Genomic DNA, 12,855 nt, shown 5'->3' on the forward strand with positions numbered 1-12,855 from the left:
TAAAGTATTTTTGAATACTGCCTGACACATAGTAAATGTTCAATAAATATTAACTACTATTACTACAAGCATAATCAATCACTATGGAAGAATATAATCTTTCTCTTTACAGAGACAGAGCATGAAGCTTCAGAAAACACTTATAAATGAGAATAATTCCTACAAATAAAGCTTGACGAGAAATTCATAAACTAGATGTGTTTCTGTAAAATGTTAGAACTAATGTCGAGGACTTCTATAAGTTACCAGACTTGGAGGAAATGAAAGAAATTAAGATCTGAAGGTTTCTGTATGTAGTTCATTCAACAGAGTAAATCTAGAGACGAAAACTATGTTTTCTGTGTTTCAAGAAGTTCAAAACCCCAAACGGTAACAGAAGTTCTTGGGTATCCAAAGGGCATGTTCTAGACGTTAACTCAGTCCCTTTCAAGTGTGCATACTTATTCCTGTCTCCTTATTTCTGTTGCCACCGTTCCTCCTAGTGGCACACACCACAGGTGAAGATTCCAGCTGGTCTCACCATGACCAAGTCTAGCTGGCAGAGATGACCTAGCCCTTCTAAGTAAGACTCTTCATGGGTAAATGTACTAAGTTGTCAGGTAGCCCGCATTTAAGGCAAACTAGCCAGAGTATCATATTAAGTAAATAATTGCCAAAGAATACACTTTGCCAGCAAGTTGGTTGTTTGAACTCCTATATTTCCCAACAGTTTTTCTTTTAAATCTAACCTATGAACAGGAAATTCCAAGGATTAACCAAACATCAAGAATAAATATGGGTCAAGAATTTTAAATCCCAGAGGTGTGGTGCGGCTCAGAGCTGCACTCTGGCTTATGGATGAAGAGGAGGACAAACAATGGACACATTTATATTCTGTGCGTACACAGGATGCTTATTTTTCTTTTTTCACCCTCAACTGCAGTCAAGCTTCTACCATGATTAGGGTGCCTCTCCATGCCCCCCAACATACAAAAGCATGTTGGCAATTTCTCCAGAGTACAACGAAAGACTCACTGAATGCAAACACATTTCTGAAGCCCTGAAACTCAGACCTCAAGTTCTGACTCTTTCTTGTCGTTACCCGAGAACCAAAGACTTTCCACTTCTAATGACTACTCTTAACCGTGGAAGCAACCATCAAATTTACTTTTATTGCTCTTCCTTAGTACAGAAAACAGATACCAACTTTAGTTGAATTCCCAGAGATGAAAATTGCTAAGTACAGTTACCTCTCTACAACAATTATAGTAACAAGACCTTGCTGACAGATAATTTCAAGAACGGTGAGACTGAGGCCCATGCTTCCTACATTTCCATTTTAAATTGTTTCTACCCACTTTTAAAATAAGCAGATATATTTAAGGAAAGAAATGGAAGAAGAGTCCTGAATTAAGCTTATGATAACAGAATAAATAGCACTAATTTTGTCACAGGTAATCATTCACTTTAACAGGGTACATTTGTAGATTCTTTGTGGGGGCAGGAAAATAGGGTATTTGCTGAATTTGATTAAACTTTTCATTTAGAGATACTAATAAAATCCTAGATGCTACCAGTATGATGAATGGGTATGCTTGTTCTCATCACGGCCCAAATGTCTACCACTGTTATAGAATTCCAGGATCTTAGTGCAAAGGATAATGTGACCTGCACCTGTGGCCAATCTGTCTAATTCAGTTTATTCAACTCAGTTTTCTTTTTCCTGCCAGTCTATTTAGCTCCTAAATAGATTCCCCAGCTTTTCAGATACCCCAAGTGCCACAAACAAGGACTCAACTCCACTTTGGCCAATAAACACGTGGTTTTTAACACATGGTACTGTTTTTCAGGAACAAAAAGAAACAAAAACAACAAAAAGCTCATAATAGGTCACAAAAGAGAGGAAAGGAAAGAGAGGCCATCTACTCATTTACCTTGATCATTAGGCATTTTATCAGAGGAGTCCGCTAACAGGCCAAGCACAGGGGAAGAGAAAACAAAAGCAAGGATCACAAGCTTTGAAGATGGGAGAGGCAGAATTTTTAAAGGAAAAAAAAAAAATCCCACAAACTTCCAAATAAATTGAGTCTTTTTTTTTTTTTTTTAGTACCGAGAGAAGAGAAATCCATATACGGTTTCTGTATTTCCATAGACTCAGTCCCCTACTAAATTTTATTCCTAAGCTCACTTGGTTCAATATTTTATCTTCACTTTCTTATCTAGAGTTTTCTTTAATGGGCCCCTTTCAGTCTCTTTCTCTCTGCAAAGGTCTAAAATAAACCTTTCAGGTTAAGAGCCTACATATGTTGAAAGAATCATCCATCACAATAACATGCTATTACTCTGTATGGGAACCAAGAGAAGAACATCTAATCTGATTGGTAAACACCTTTAGATCATTGCAATTCCTCTGCTCCAACATGATGTGGCTGGGCAGGCACCTCGGGATCCTGGCTTGGTGGGCAATGGAGAATGAGAGATCGTTCTGAGATAAATGTGCACACTGAGGCTTATCGCAGGGCGTCTTACAGTGTCCGTAATCTCTACATGCTAAAGTGATACGTGCGAGCGCAGCCCCACTAGGGAGACACAGTGTAAAGTGCTCTGACGGGGGAGCCTTACCTTTAGGAGTCCTGAACTGGACAGCCTCAGACATGGGACCCATGCCCTTTGAGTTCCGGGCCTGGATCTTGAAGTAGTATGGGGTGTCGAGCGTCAGCTCCTGGATCTGGTGAGTCAGCCTGTTTCCCACAACTGGCTCAATAACCCAGTCATGTATCTCTGCATTCACATCCGTGCTGTAATATATGATGTAACCTGTACAAAGCAGTTAATGGGAAAGCAGACCTTAGTCCTGCTTTTTCTTTTGCCATCAGTAAGTCAAATAAAAATATATGTTAGAGCATAAACAAGTAGAGAACCAGTCACTGATTAAACAGCAGTGACAAAATGCACTCAAAATGCTACACTAAACATAATGCAGAGAAAACCAGTTTACACAGTGCCAGGCAGCTGAAGTAATAGGACTAATAAAAGACAAACATATACAGTTAAGTATGCTCAGAAGCTAGGAATCACATAAGAAAAATAATCCAATCACTTCAACATCTTAATATTTAAATAATGTACCTTCAAGGGTCTACAATTAAAATAATGCAGTTTTGAAAACAATGGCCCGACATGCTGTTGTAGCTGTCACCAATGTGATTTCCCAGGAGAAAAACTCCTGGGAGATGGGCAGGGAGATGGGCAGCAACCTTTGTTAAGTTCCCCCAGACTTGGGTGCAAGTCACAGTGAAACGTCACCTGGTACTTCCACCAGAGGGCGCTCCGTCTCCATGGCTGGGGCAGGAAGAACCACAACCACTAGCCTGCCTGACCCACAGCGCAGAAACGCACTGGTTTAAAGACAAAGTGAAAGGTAATCCCAGTCAAGTCATGCTTGATTATTTTATGAAAGAGAAAATTCAAAAACCTAAAAAGTGACATAAAGACCACGGATTTATGAAAAGGAGTTCCTATTGAGAGTCGAAACAGAACAGTGCTAAGAAATGCTTTCAGTTTCCTTAGGCTGCCCTATTCATACCAAGGAGCTTCAGAAGGCAAATCCTTGTTCTCAGCACACACCTACATGGAGCCGACTCCCACGGGAATAATTCACAGCAGACCCCACCAGCCTTTCCTCCTTGTTAGGCTGAGGAACATACAGTGTTCTCTACTGCGGAAGGCTCTCCTCTGAGCCCAAGGAAATACTCCAGGTCCCTGAAAAGGCCTGGGCCAATTCAAACTTTTAACTCTGTGAAAACACAGAAAGCCGAAGCGGCAGGCCTGTTGGGGGAGGGAACTACAAGCCTAATGGGCTTTTCTGGGCTTCAGGGTAAAAGAGCTGAATCTCTATTTATTGGGAATTGCCCTACAGAATTGGTCAGGGTCTTTAACTCCAAAGCAGGGCATCCAGGCCGAGGCAGCGAAGGACAGGTTTTCTGAGGAAAATGAGGATGTCCATAAGGTCCCCCTACAGCCAAAGGCTGACTGTCTTGTCTGGTGCAACCCATGCCCTTCAGGCTCTCTCTCATGCCAGGGGGCAACCAGCATCCCCTTACTCCACTTCTAAGGACCATCATGACAGCACCTTGTAAAAGGACCAGGCCAGCAGACAGACTTCCACCTCTCTCAACAGCACAGAGCTCCCTAGAGGGCTTCTGCCAGGCAGAAATCGGGGACAGACACTCACTCAAAGGCATCTTACCTGTGATTTTGCCATTGGCTTCAGAGGGAGGCTGCCAATTTACAATTATGGTCCTCGGCTTCCCCTCTTTACTCACGACTGTCACATCCTTGGGTGGAGAAGTAGGAACTACAAAATAGCAATACTTTCAGTAATCCCTGTCCATTTCAATTTCATCCATCATTTCCTCAACCCTTTCCATTTAGGAGGCACGATAAAGGTACAAGGCAAAAAAGATAAAGCCTCCTGACTTCAAAGAAATCAGTCTATCTATAAATAGTTCCAATAAAAAGAATATGCAAAATATCAAAGAGAGAATACCATACTACGAGGATACAGAAATGGCAGTCAGCTGGGGGTTCAGGGGAGGGTAGGTAGGTAGGGAAATCAAAGGACATTAGTAGTTACCAAGTAACTACTATATACCAGGCATTTTACAAATAATATTTCACTTAATATTTATGGCAACTTGTAGTTACTACTGTCCCTGCCTGACAGATCAGGACATCGAAAAAGAGCAAAACTATGTAATTTCCCAAGATGACATTCCCCCCTAATTAGGATTATTCTGTTAGGATGTTTTTAAATGTAAAATAATAGTTGGCTCTCCAAACCAAATGTGATGTTTGAAAACCCCAATTCCTTCAAAGAACACGATTTATAAATTGATGTTTTTTTATTTTAAGTTTGCACTGAAAACATACTGTCAACAATTTGAGGTTATTGCTCTGAAATGTAAAGCTGTTTATGAACAGAAAAAACAATAAGATAAAAATGACTACATTTCTTGTTTCCATGTTATGGCTGAAATTTTTTAACGTACTAGTAGGGAAATGAGCAAATTAAATGCATCCTTAAATTTACTCCTCTCTTCTTAAAATACTGGAATTCTCCTCATATGAAATGGAAGAAAGCCTGGTGAAACGCAAACATCCTAAGGGAATACAGAGTATCAGTTATTAGCTAATGGGCTGGAATTAAAGTGAAAAGATAGTCTTAAAACTGGTAAAGAAAGCAAACTCAAGGTCTACCTAAGCTTCTGTGCACTGTATTTCTAGCTTTCAAAATCCAACCATTTTCTTTGTAGGAAGTCCAACCAACTGTTCAGAAGACAGAAAGACATAGGGCCAGGCCATATGGGGAGACTTCATTGCTCCGTTCTCTCATTATTTACATTCAGGAGAGAAAACAATAGGAGGATGGAACAGACAGACTCCCAATGCTTACACACATCCCCAAGCTGGGAAAGTCTAAGGGGTAGCAGGGTTGGCCTGCCAGAGCAAAAAACTAGCAGAATCTCAAAACTAGATGCCCTGCTTTCCCTTTTAAGTGGCTTCATTATCTTTTCTCTTTCATATTTACAGACAAAACCCCTAAGGATACTCCAGTGGGAGACGTTATACGACACTAACTGGTTTGCGACAAAGTGATTATATATATATATTAAATTATAGTTGACATTCAGTTTTATTCAACTTCAGCTTTAGACATCTACACCATTCATGAAGTCAATGGAATTGTAACAGCTATATACAATGTCAGGGGGGAGGAGATTGGGGGAGGGAGGCTATCACTTTGTGAGGGGTGTAAATCTCTAACTATTACATTGTTTTGTACACCTGAAACTTAAAAAAAAAGATAATCTGAAACAAAATAAAGAAAAAAGAAAAAAAAGAAAGCAAGCTGCTGGTGAAGTGCTAGGGCTCTAGCAAGCACGGCATTGTAGCTGCTTGGTGAAGGGCAGGCCACCTCCTCTTTTCTCTCCCAATTTACCAGTAAAGCCGGATTAATGATGATAATCCCTCACATCTACAGTGCTTTCTCATTTACCATGTGCTTTCCGATCTGCTCCTCATTTTACCCTTCCAATAACGCTATAAAGCAGGAAAGGCAGAGATCATTACCTTTCTTCTACAGATGGAAGAAACAGAGATTCAGAGGGATTGGATGACTTGCTTATTATGATCACAGTCAATAGATGGCTGACCTGGGGTTGAACTCAAGTCTCTTGGTTCCACAAATCTAGGCTACTTTGTATTATATTATCCTGTTATTTGTGAATGTTCTTGTAGTGATGAAAACATAATTCATTAGCTGAAAAAGCAAACACTGAACTCCAGCTGTAGCTGTTCACTGCACGGTAACTATGCCAATTCACGTACTTGGTGCCTTTCTTGGTTAGTAAGAGCAGGTGATGAGAAGACTCATGACGTAGAATGTGGCTCAACATCAGGACAAACGTCCGCTGGCTTTCCTGTCTCGCAAGGAGAAGGAATGCCAAGTGATGTAGGTTCTGACAACACCTACCTAATTCAAAGGTGGTCCCATGGGCGGTCATACTCCACGTGCTTGATCTTCGACCCTTGGTCACCATCACAGAGAATTCATAGAGCGTATTTGGTTTTAAACCCGTCACCAGATAACTCAAAGTCGTGGCGTTTGCATTCTGGAAACACAAGAGTCAAGAACGTTAGAGTCAGACAATATGAAGAACGAGTGCTTCTCCCCCGGAGCACATGTGCCAGTACCTTGTACTTGGTGTTCGCGGGGATGTTAGTTTTCCATCGCACTGTGTAGTACCGGGAGTCTGTGATCTTCTGGTGTTTGGGCAGCGAGTTGTCCGCCCATGTGATCCTTATGGTGTCATGGCTCAGAATGGAAGCCTGGACTCCCACGGGAGGCATCATGGGAGTGGGATCTGGCACTGGAGTGTATGGAGCATTAATAACAAATAAATCAACTTCAGAAGTGTCTGGGTAAAAAGTAATTAAAAAGGAAGTGGCATTTTAACATAAACAAAAAGAAAAGAAAAGGGAAATGCAGGGTAATATAATGGAATGGAAGATGAGAAATGAAGAAAGAGAAAAGAAATCCAGAGTTAATAGATAACCACCATTCATCTAAAAGAATATTTCCACTTGTGTTCTTTCAGGAAAACATCTAGAGAAACAGTAATTACCTATATTCTCTACTATATTCTGTAGATATATTAACATTTGACAATCCAGTGATTATATTAACATATTAATACTTGAGTTTTCTTTCAATTACTTGAAAATCATACTTCCTGTCCAAAAAGGATCATGAAACGATAAAAACTGCTCTTAAAATCAAGGGTATAATTTTTGAGCAAGCAACACGAAGCTCATGATCTATTCTGATATTTCAGAGTCCCATGGGTTATCAGTGCCTATCACCGGACATGGAAGGCCTGCTCTCAAACTTGAGCCCCGAATGTCAGCCAATGGCAGCTCAGCCTGGCCTTGGTATTCAGGGCATCCAATAACCACGTGGGGTTCAGTTCAGATCTGCTGAGGTCCTGCTCTTTCTCCAGCAGTCAGAGAACCACCCATTGATGAATCCCAGAGAGTTATGGGAAATGCCATAGTTATGGGTCCGAGTGACAGAGCCTTTAAGAACTTTAGAAACCTGAATACTTATCTGATAGAAAGTCTCTACTCTTGTCCGTCCTGTGCCATAAGCAACACATACACTCTTGTCAAAAAAAGACGACAGAATGAGCACTAAGGCACCAAGGACCATGAGCCAATGGCAGCACAGCAGGATCCACTGGGCTTTCCCAACTCCTGGTCAGGTTTTCTAAGTATACACACACTTACTGATTCTAAGGGAAGGTTTTAAAATGGATTTCCCACATAGTTATGGTGACTCGCCCCTTCCTGTAACTCAACATCTGAAAATGCGGGGGCCTTGTTTATGAATAACTGCCATGCTGAAGTAATAGTCTCCATTTGTGTACTTCCTATACAGTGAGGACCGAAAGTCATTGGAACAGCATATGTTGTAATTCAGGGTTTTGTTCAAAGATCAGGTCACATACCACTTAGTTACAGAAAATGCACCCTGACATGCAAAAATCATTAGACTTCTTGGAGAAAATTTTTTATTTGTAACAACTCTTGGAAAACATAGTTAGGTTACACAAGTTAGGAACACTTCCTTGCGTATTTCTAGCCAGAAGGTTAAATTTTTAAGTCACATAAAAGAAAATAACTTCAAATTTGTTTTTTTTCTATTGTAGGCTGACTTAAGAAAGTATGAAATATTTATTTAAATATTCTCTTTGTCTTGCTTTTTTTCCTTTGGGGAATAACAAAGCTATTTTTAAAAGAACTTGGAAAGTATAAGCACATAGGACAGAAGACAGGAGAGAACTACCAAACATGCAGTAATGATGTTGGTCTTGTTAGCTAAAAGCATACTGAAGGGACAGAGATTATCTTTAAAACAGTAGTGGCAAGTCTGTAACACTATGCAAAGTATGCAGAAGACATAGCAGGCAATACAGATTCACAATTCTGGGAAACAAATGGAGAAGGGTATTTCTGAAAATGATATACTCTTCGATTTTTCAGTACCTATTAGAAGAATTTATAACTCTAACATATTTACTTCAATAAACTTTCTCATTCAGATCTAAATTAGGTGTTTTATATATTTATAGAAATCTTACACAGTATGTATAATCCTTTAAAGATATTTTAAATAAATCACAAAGAAAAAATAATGAATATTTGGTCTCTTTTGTAATAAATATACAGTTTATGAAATGGAGAGTACATCTGACTTTATACTCTTTATATAAATAAAGCTTATGAAAAGCACACAGAAAAATACTTTCCCAACCAAATCAGGTGACTAGTAAAGTAAATGTTGGATTCATATATTTATTGCTCATTATCATATATATTTATTGCTACCATAAGTAACCTGTATAATTCCTCCAGAGATACGGAGATCTTTTCATTTTTTGACTCATTTTAGTTATAACTCACATGACCAAAGATGAAAAATCACTTAATTTTCTCACAACTATGCTTTCTAGATCCCAATGCACTAAAAACATGTGTTATGGGTCTACAGAGAATTGTTTACATGGCAGGATTGTTAATATTTTCTAAAAAGCAAACCAGAAATTAACAGAACTTTCCATGTTGAAAGCCCATTTTCCTATTCGAAGCCTGCACCTTAAACTGCCAAATACTTCTCCTTGCACTGACATGTCGGGGGCAAGCCTTATGCCACCCCGCCCCTCTTACACCCCCCCACCCCCACCCCGGCCGCTCCTTAGGCTGCTGGGAAAGATGATGAACACCAGGGATGGACAGGCTCCCTTACCTGTGTGCGGTCTGGTCACGGCACTCTCGTACAGCGGGATGCCTTCACCCACGTTGTTAAACGCTTTCAGGGTAATCACATAGTGAGAGCTGGGATCTGAAGGAAAGAAACCAGTCAAAAGAAACACATTCTCACTACAGAAGTTAAAAAACCCATGGGCGGCTGTGTATGACCTTAATGGCAGAGGAAATCAAGAGGGAAGATTTAACAAAGTGTTAGGCAGGATGATTTTGAGGTGCAGGGAGATGTGAGATGGCAGCATACACAGTTCAGTGGTGCCCCCTTATCTGCAGGGGATACGTTCCAAGGCCCCCATGGATTCCTGAAACCAAGAATAGTACTGAACCCTATACAGACTATGTTGTTCCTATACATACATACCTGTGATAAAGTTTAGTTTATAAATTACACACAGCAAGAGACTGACAATAAAATATAAGTATGATAACAACACACTGTAATAGAAGTTACGCGAATGTGATCTCTCTCTGATAACCAATCTGATAGCTGAGAGGCTACTAAGTGCCTAATGGGCGGGGCGGTATACAGCGTGGTACACTGGACAAAGGCATGATTCACGCCCCGGGCAGAAGGAACAGCATGGATGCCCAAGATTTCATCACACTACTCAGAATGGAGCGAAACTTAATACTGATCAATTGTTTACTTCCGGAATTCTCCATTTAATATATTCGGACCTTGGTTGTCCATGGTAACTGAAACCACGGAGAAGGGGGGATGACTGTATAGGCAAACCGTGTGGGATCAAGTTCCTGGGGTTAGTCCCAGGAATGAGGCTGGCCATGCTTGAATCCTCTCTTAGCTTCCACTAATGGATGGTTCCCTGATGCTATTGGATAGTGTAGGGCTTGGATTAGAATGAGTTAATAGGATTTTCATGTGTTGAAAGCCCATAGGTGGAGGTTGGAATTAAACTCTTTTCCTTCTCAGGAGGAAGGACAGCGACTGGACCAGCCAAGGTAGAGAAATAGGAGATAAACTGTTAACTTAGGAACTGCTGAATGCCCTTAACTTTCCAGGGGCTGAGGGTGGGGATGGGGGGTGGTGGTGGTGGTGGTGGCAGCTCCAAATCCAGGAACTGCCAACCTCATCTAGCCCTCATGTAGACTTCTTGGTTGGATAAGATATGGCCAGGATTACAACTGGCTTGAAGGTAGAGCTCAGGAAATACAAGTCAGAAAGAAAAACTCCCTCCAGGTGAGCATATAAAATGGTACTAGTTAGACTCGATGAAAAGAGGGGCTACTAGATAGGTGGAATAGCATTTGTTCTCCTATTGGTTGAGGTAAAGCAGGAAGATTGTACTTCCTCACATTCCTGACCCAGGCAAATTTTGGACGGGTGATTCAAAAGTCCAGAGTCAGAAATGAGGACCTGAGTTCCACTGAAGTGTTGTTGTGGTGGTGGTGGTGGGGCGGAGTTGACTGACAGCACTCACTTCTGGCGAAGTTGGGGAGTTTGGCAAAGTGGCCACATTTCAAGTGGCCTGCATTACTTCCAAAGCTTCAAATAGCTACACTGTGTGGTGGCCCACTCTTTCGACACCAGTGGGCAATATATAAAGGCACCTGGTCTTCCAGTGTCAGAAAGAAGTGACAACAAATGGAATCAGCAAGACTTAGTACTTGACGTGAGGAAAAAGGAAAAGGTGCCATTTGGGAAACATGGTAGATAGTGAAATCATTCACTGACATTGGAGACAGATGCAGAGCAACCATGAAACACATTTCCAAGCCCCCCTTCTAGTCCCACTCTTCACTTTCTCCCTATGTGCTGTCAATCATTTCTTTAGCTTGGATTAGCAGGTATGTGCCATCAAATGCAAATCAATATCTCTGGTCCCGACTTTTCTTCTGAGCACCGAATCTTCATGTCCAACTGTATGGCCTCTCCCATTGGATGTCTCAAATCTCTCTACCCACTTCAAGATCTGCCCCAGGGTCCCTAGATCATAAATGGCACTACTCTGTGCCCTGCTGTTCAAGTCAGAAACCTGAGACTTACTAAGACCTCTTTCCTCCTCCCCTCATATGCAGGTGATCAAGTCTGCCTCTCACCACTGGGCCTTGTTCTCTGCTCCATTTCTATGGGCCATCTCTCGGGTCACTGAGCACTGGGCCTTCATGCGTGCAGCTTTTCCCCAGGCAGGGGAACTACGTCACCCTTCTTCTTATTCTAGACAATGCCTATTCATCCTAAAGGTCTCATCCCAGACTGGATCAGCATCTCTAGTTACATAGCCCGTAGCATCCCATTTCTCTTCTCAGCACTCGAAACAATTTCAATTATTTCAAAATTGTATTATTTCTAATAATTGGGATCATGTCTGGTTGATTCTCTGCTCAACCTCTAGCACAGTCCCTGGGATATTGTAGGTGTTCATTAAATATTTGCTGATTGATCAAAAGGTTTGTAGGAGAAGATGCTAACTTTAATTTTGATTGAATTATTGTGATAGAATATTGACTATATCCCAGTGCAGATACCCAGTAAGCAGATGTTTATATGGATCTGAAGCTTAGGGGAGAGCTCTAGTTTGATTAACAAGTGAATTCCCAAATGTATTTCTCCATTCTGACTTTCTTCTTTTGTTCAACATTACATGCATCTTAGATATATCTGTGTTGACTAATATAGCTGAAGCTCATTTTACTTTATGCCAAATTCATTTTTTTTTTGCTACTTCTCACTGTACACTCTCTTTTCTGATAAAGTCTGTCTATTTACCCTCTTCAGCACATGAAGTGCTCCTTCTCATCTCTTGTTTTCAAACTCGATTTCGGCTCAGTCTTTCAAGTTCAGGTTAAGCTTCTTCCCTGGCTGCTCTCCTGTGCCTTATTAGTTCTTCCTTCTCTGACCATACTTGACATCAACTCATTCCATTGTTTCTTGTGTATTACTCTTGTTCTCCTATCAGACTGAAAGCACCTGAAGGTCAAGGACCATGTACTGCCTACAACGGCATAGGATTCTCCTCTCAGTACTTTTGTAAAGGAAACAGGAGGGAGGGGGTCAGCCCAGGGACATTTTTATCCTACCAGCAAAGCTTGTCTTTTGCTCTCTCACAACTTTCTAAGTTAGCTGTGCTGTTTCTTCTTGAAAGGAAAAAAAGAAAGGCTACTTTGTTTTTGAATCAAGCATCAAATTGCTGCTTATTTTCTACCAGAAAAGATGAAGGTAATCCATTTGTTAGACACCTAAAGCTATTCTTAAGAAAGATATTTAAAAAGGAATGATTTGAATTAAAAAGTTGGTTAATGCAGATTCTCATTTAAAAGACAAGTCTTAGAAGATTCCCATAATGATAATCCAATTTGTAAAAGTAATAACACCTACTGAAATTAATCCATTTTCAATTATAATATTTATTTATTTTTTGCTTTGTAAATCAACTCTGAGGTATAATTAGCATATAGTAAAGTACCTATTTAAGTGTACAGTTTGTTGAGTTTTTACAAATGTATATATACCTGTGTAATCACTACCAC

The 12,855-nt window shown here is 40.5% G+C and overlaps 1 protein-coding gene across 8 annotated transcripts in view; it reads right to left on the bottom strand.

Annotated features, from left to right (window-relative positions):
• The window catches only part of NEO1 (neogenin 1), a 261,075-nt gene that overhangs the window by 21,885 nt on the left and 226,335 nt on the right, over positions 1 to 12,855 (bottom strand). For 4 of the 8 annotated variants that reach the window (XM_019659584.1, XM_019659588.1, XM_019659587.1 and 1 more), the window contains exons 17-22: positions 9,347 to 9,442; positions 6,736 to 6,959; positions 6,515 to 6,653; positions 4,229 to 4,336; positions 2,602 to 2,796; positions 1,914 to 1,946 (exon numbers count right to left, since the gene is read on the bottom strand). In XM_019659584.1, coding sequence (XP_019515129.1) covers positions 1,914 to 1,946; positions 2,602 to 2,796; positions 4,229 to 4,336; positions 6,515 to 6,653; positions 6,736 to 6,959; positions 9,347 to 9,442 — 795 coding nt within the window. The remainder of the gene's footprint in view (positions 1 to 1,913; positions 1,947 to 2,601; positions 2,797 to 4,228; positions 4,337 to 6,514; positions 6,654 to 6,735; positions 6,960 to 9,346; positions 9,443 to 12,855) is intronic. The other 4 variants (XM_019659586.1, XM_019659582.1, XM_019659583.1 and 1 more) reach the window with 3 other exon arrangements.

This window comes from Hipposideros armiger, unplaced genomic scaffold, assembly GCF_001890085.2.
Source record: "Hipposideros armiger isolate ML-2016 unplaced genomic scaffold, ASM189008v1 scaffold_302, whole genome shotgun sequence".
NCBI lineage: Eukaryota > Metazoa > Chordata > Mammalia > Chiroptera > Hipposideridae > Hipposideros > Hipposideros armiger.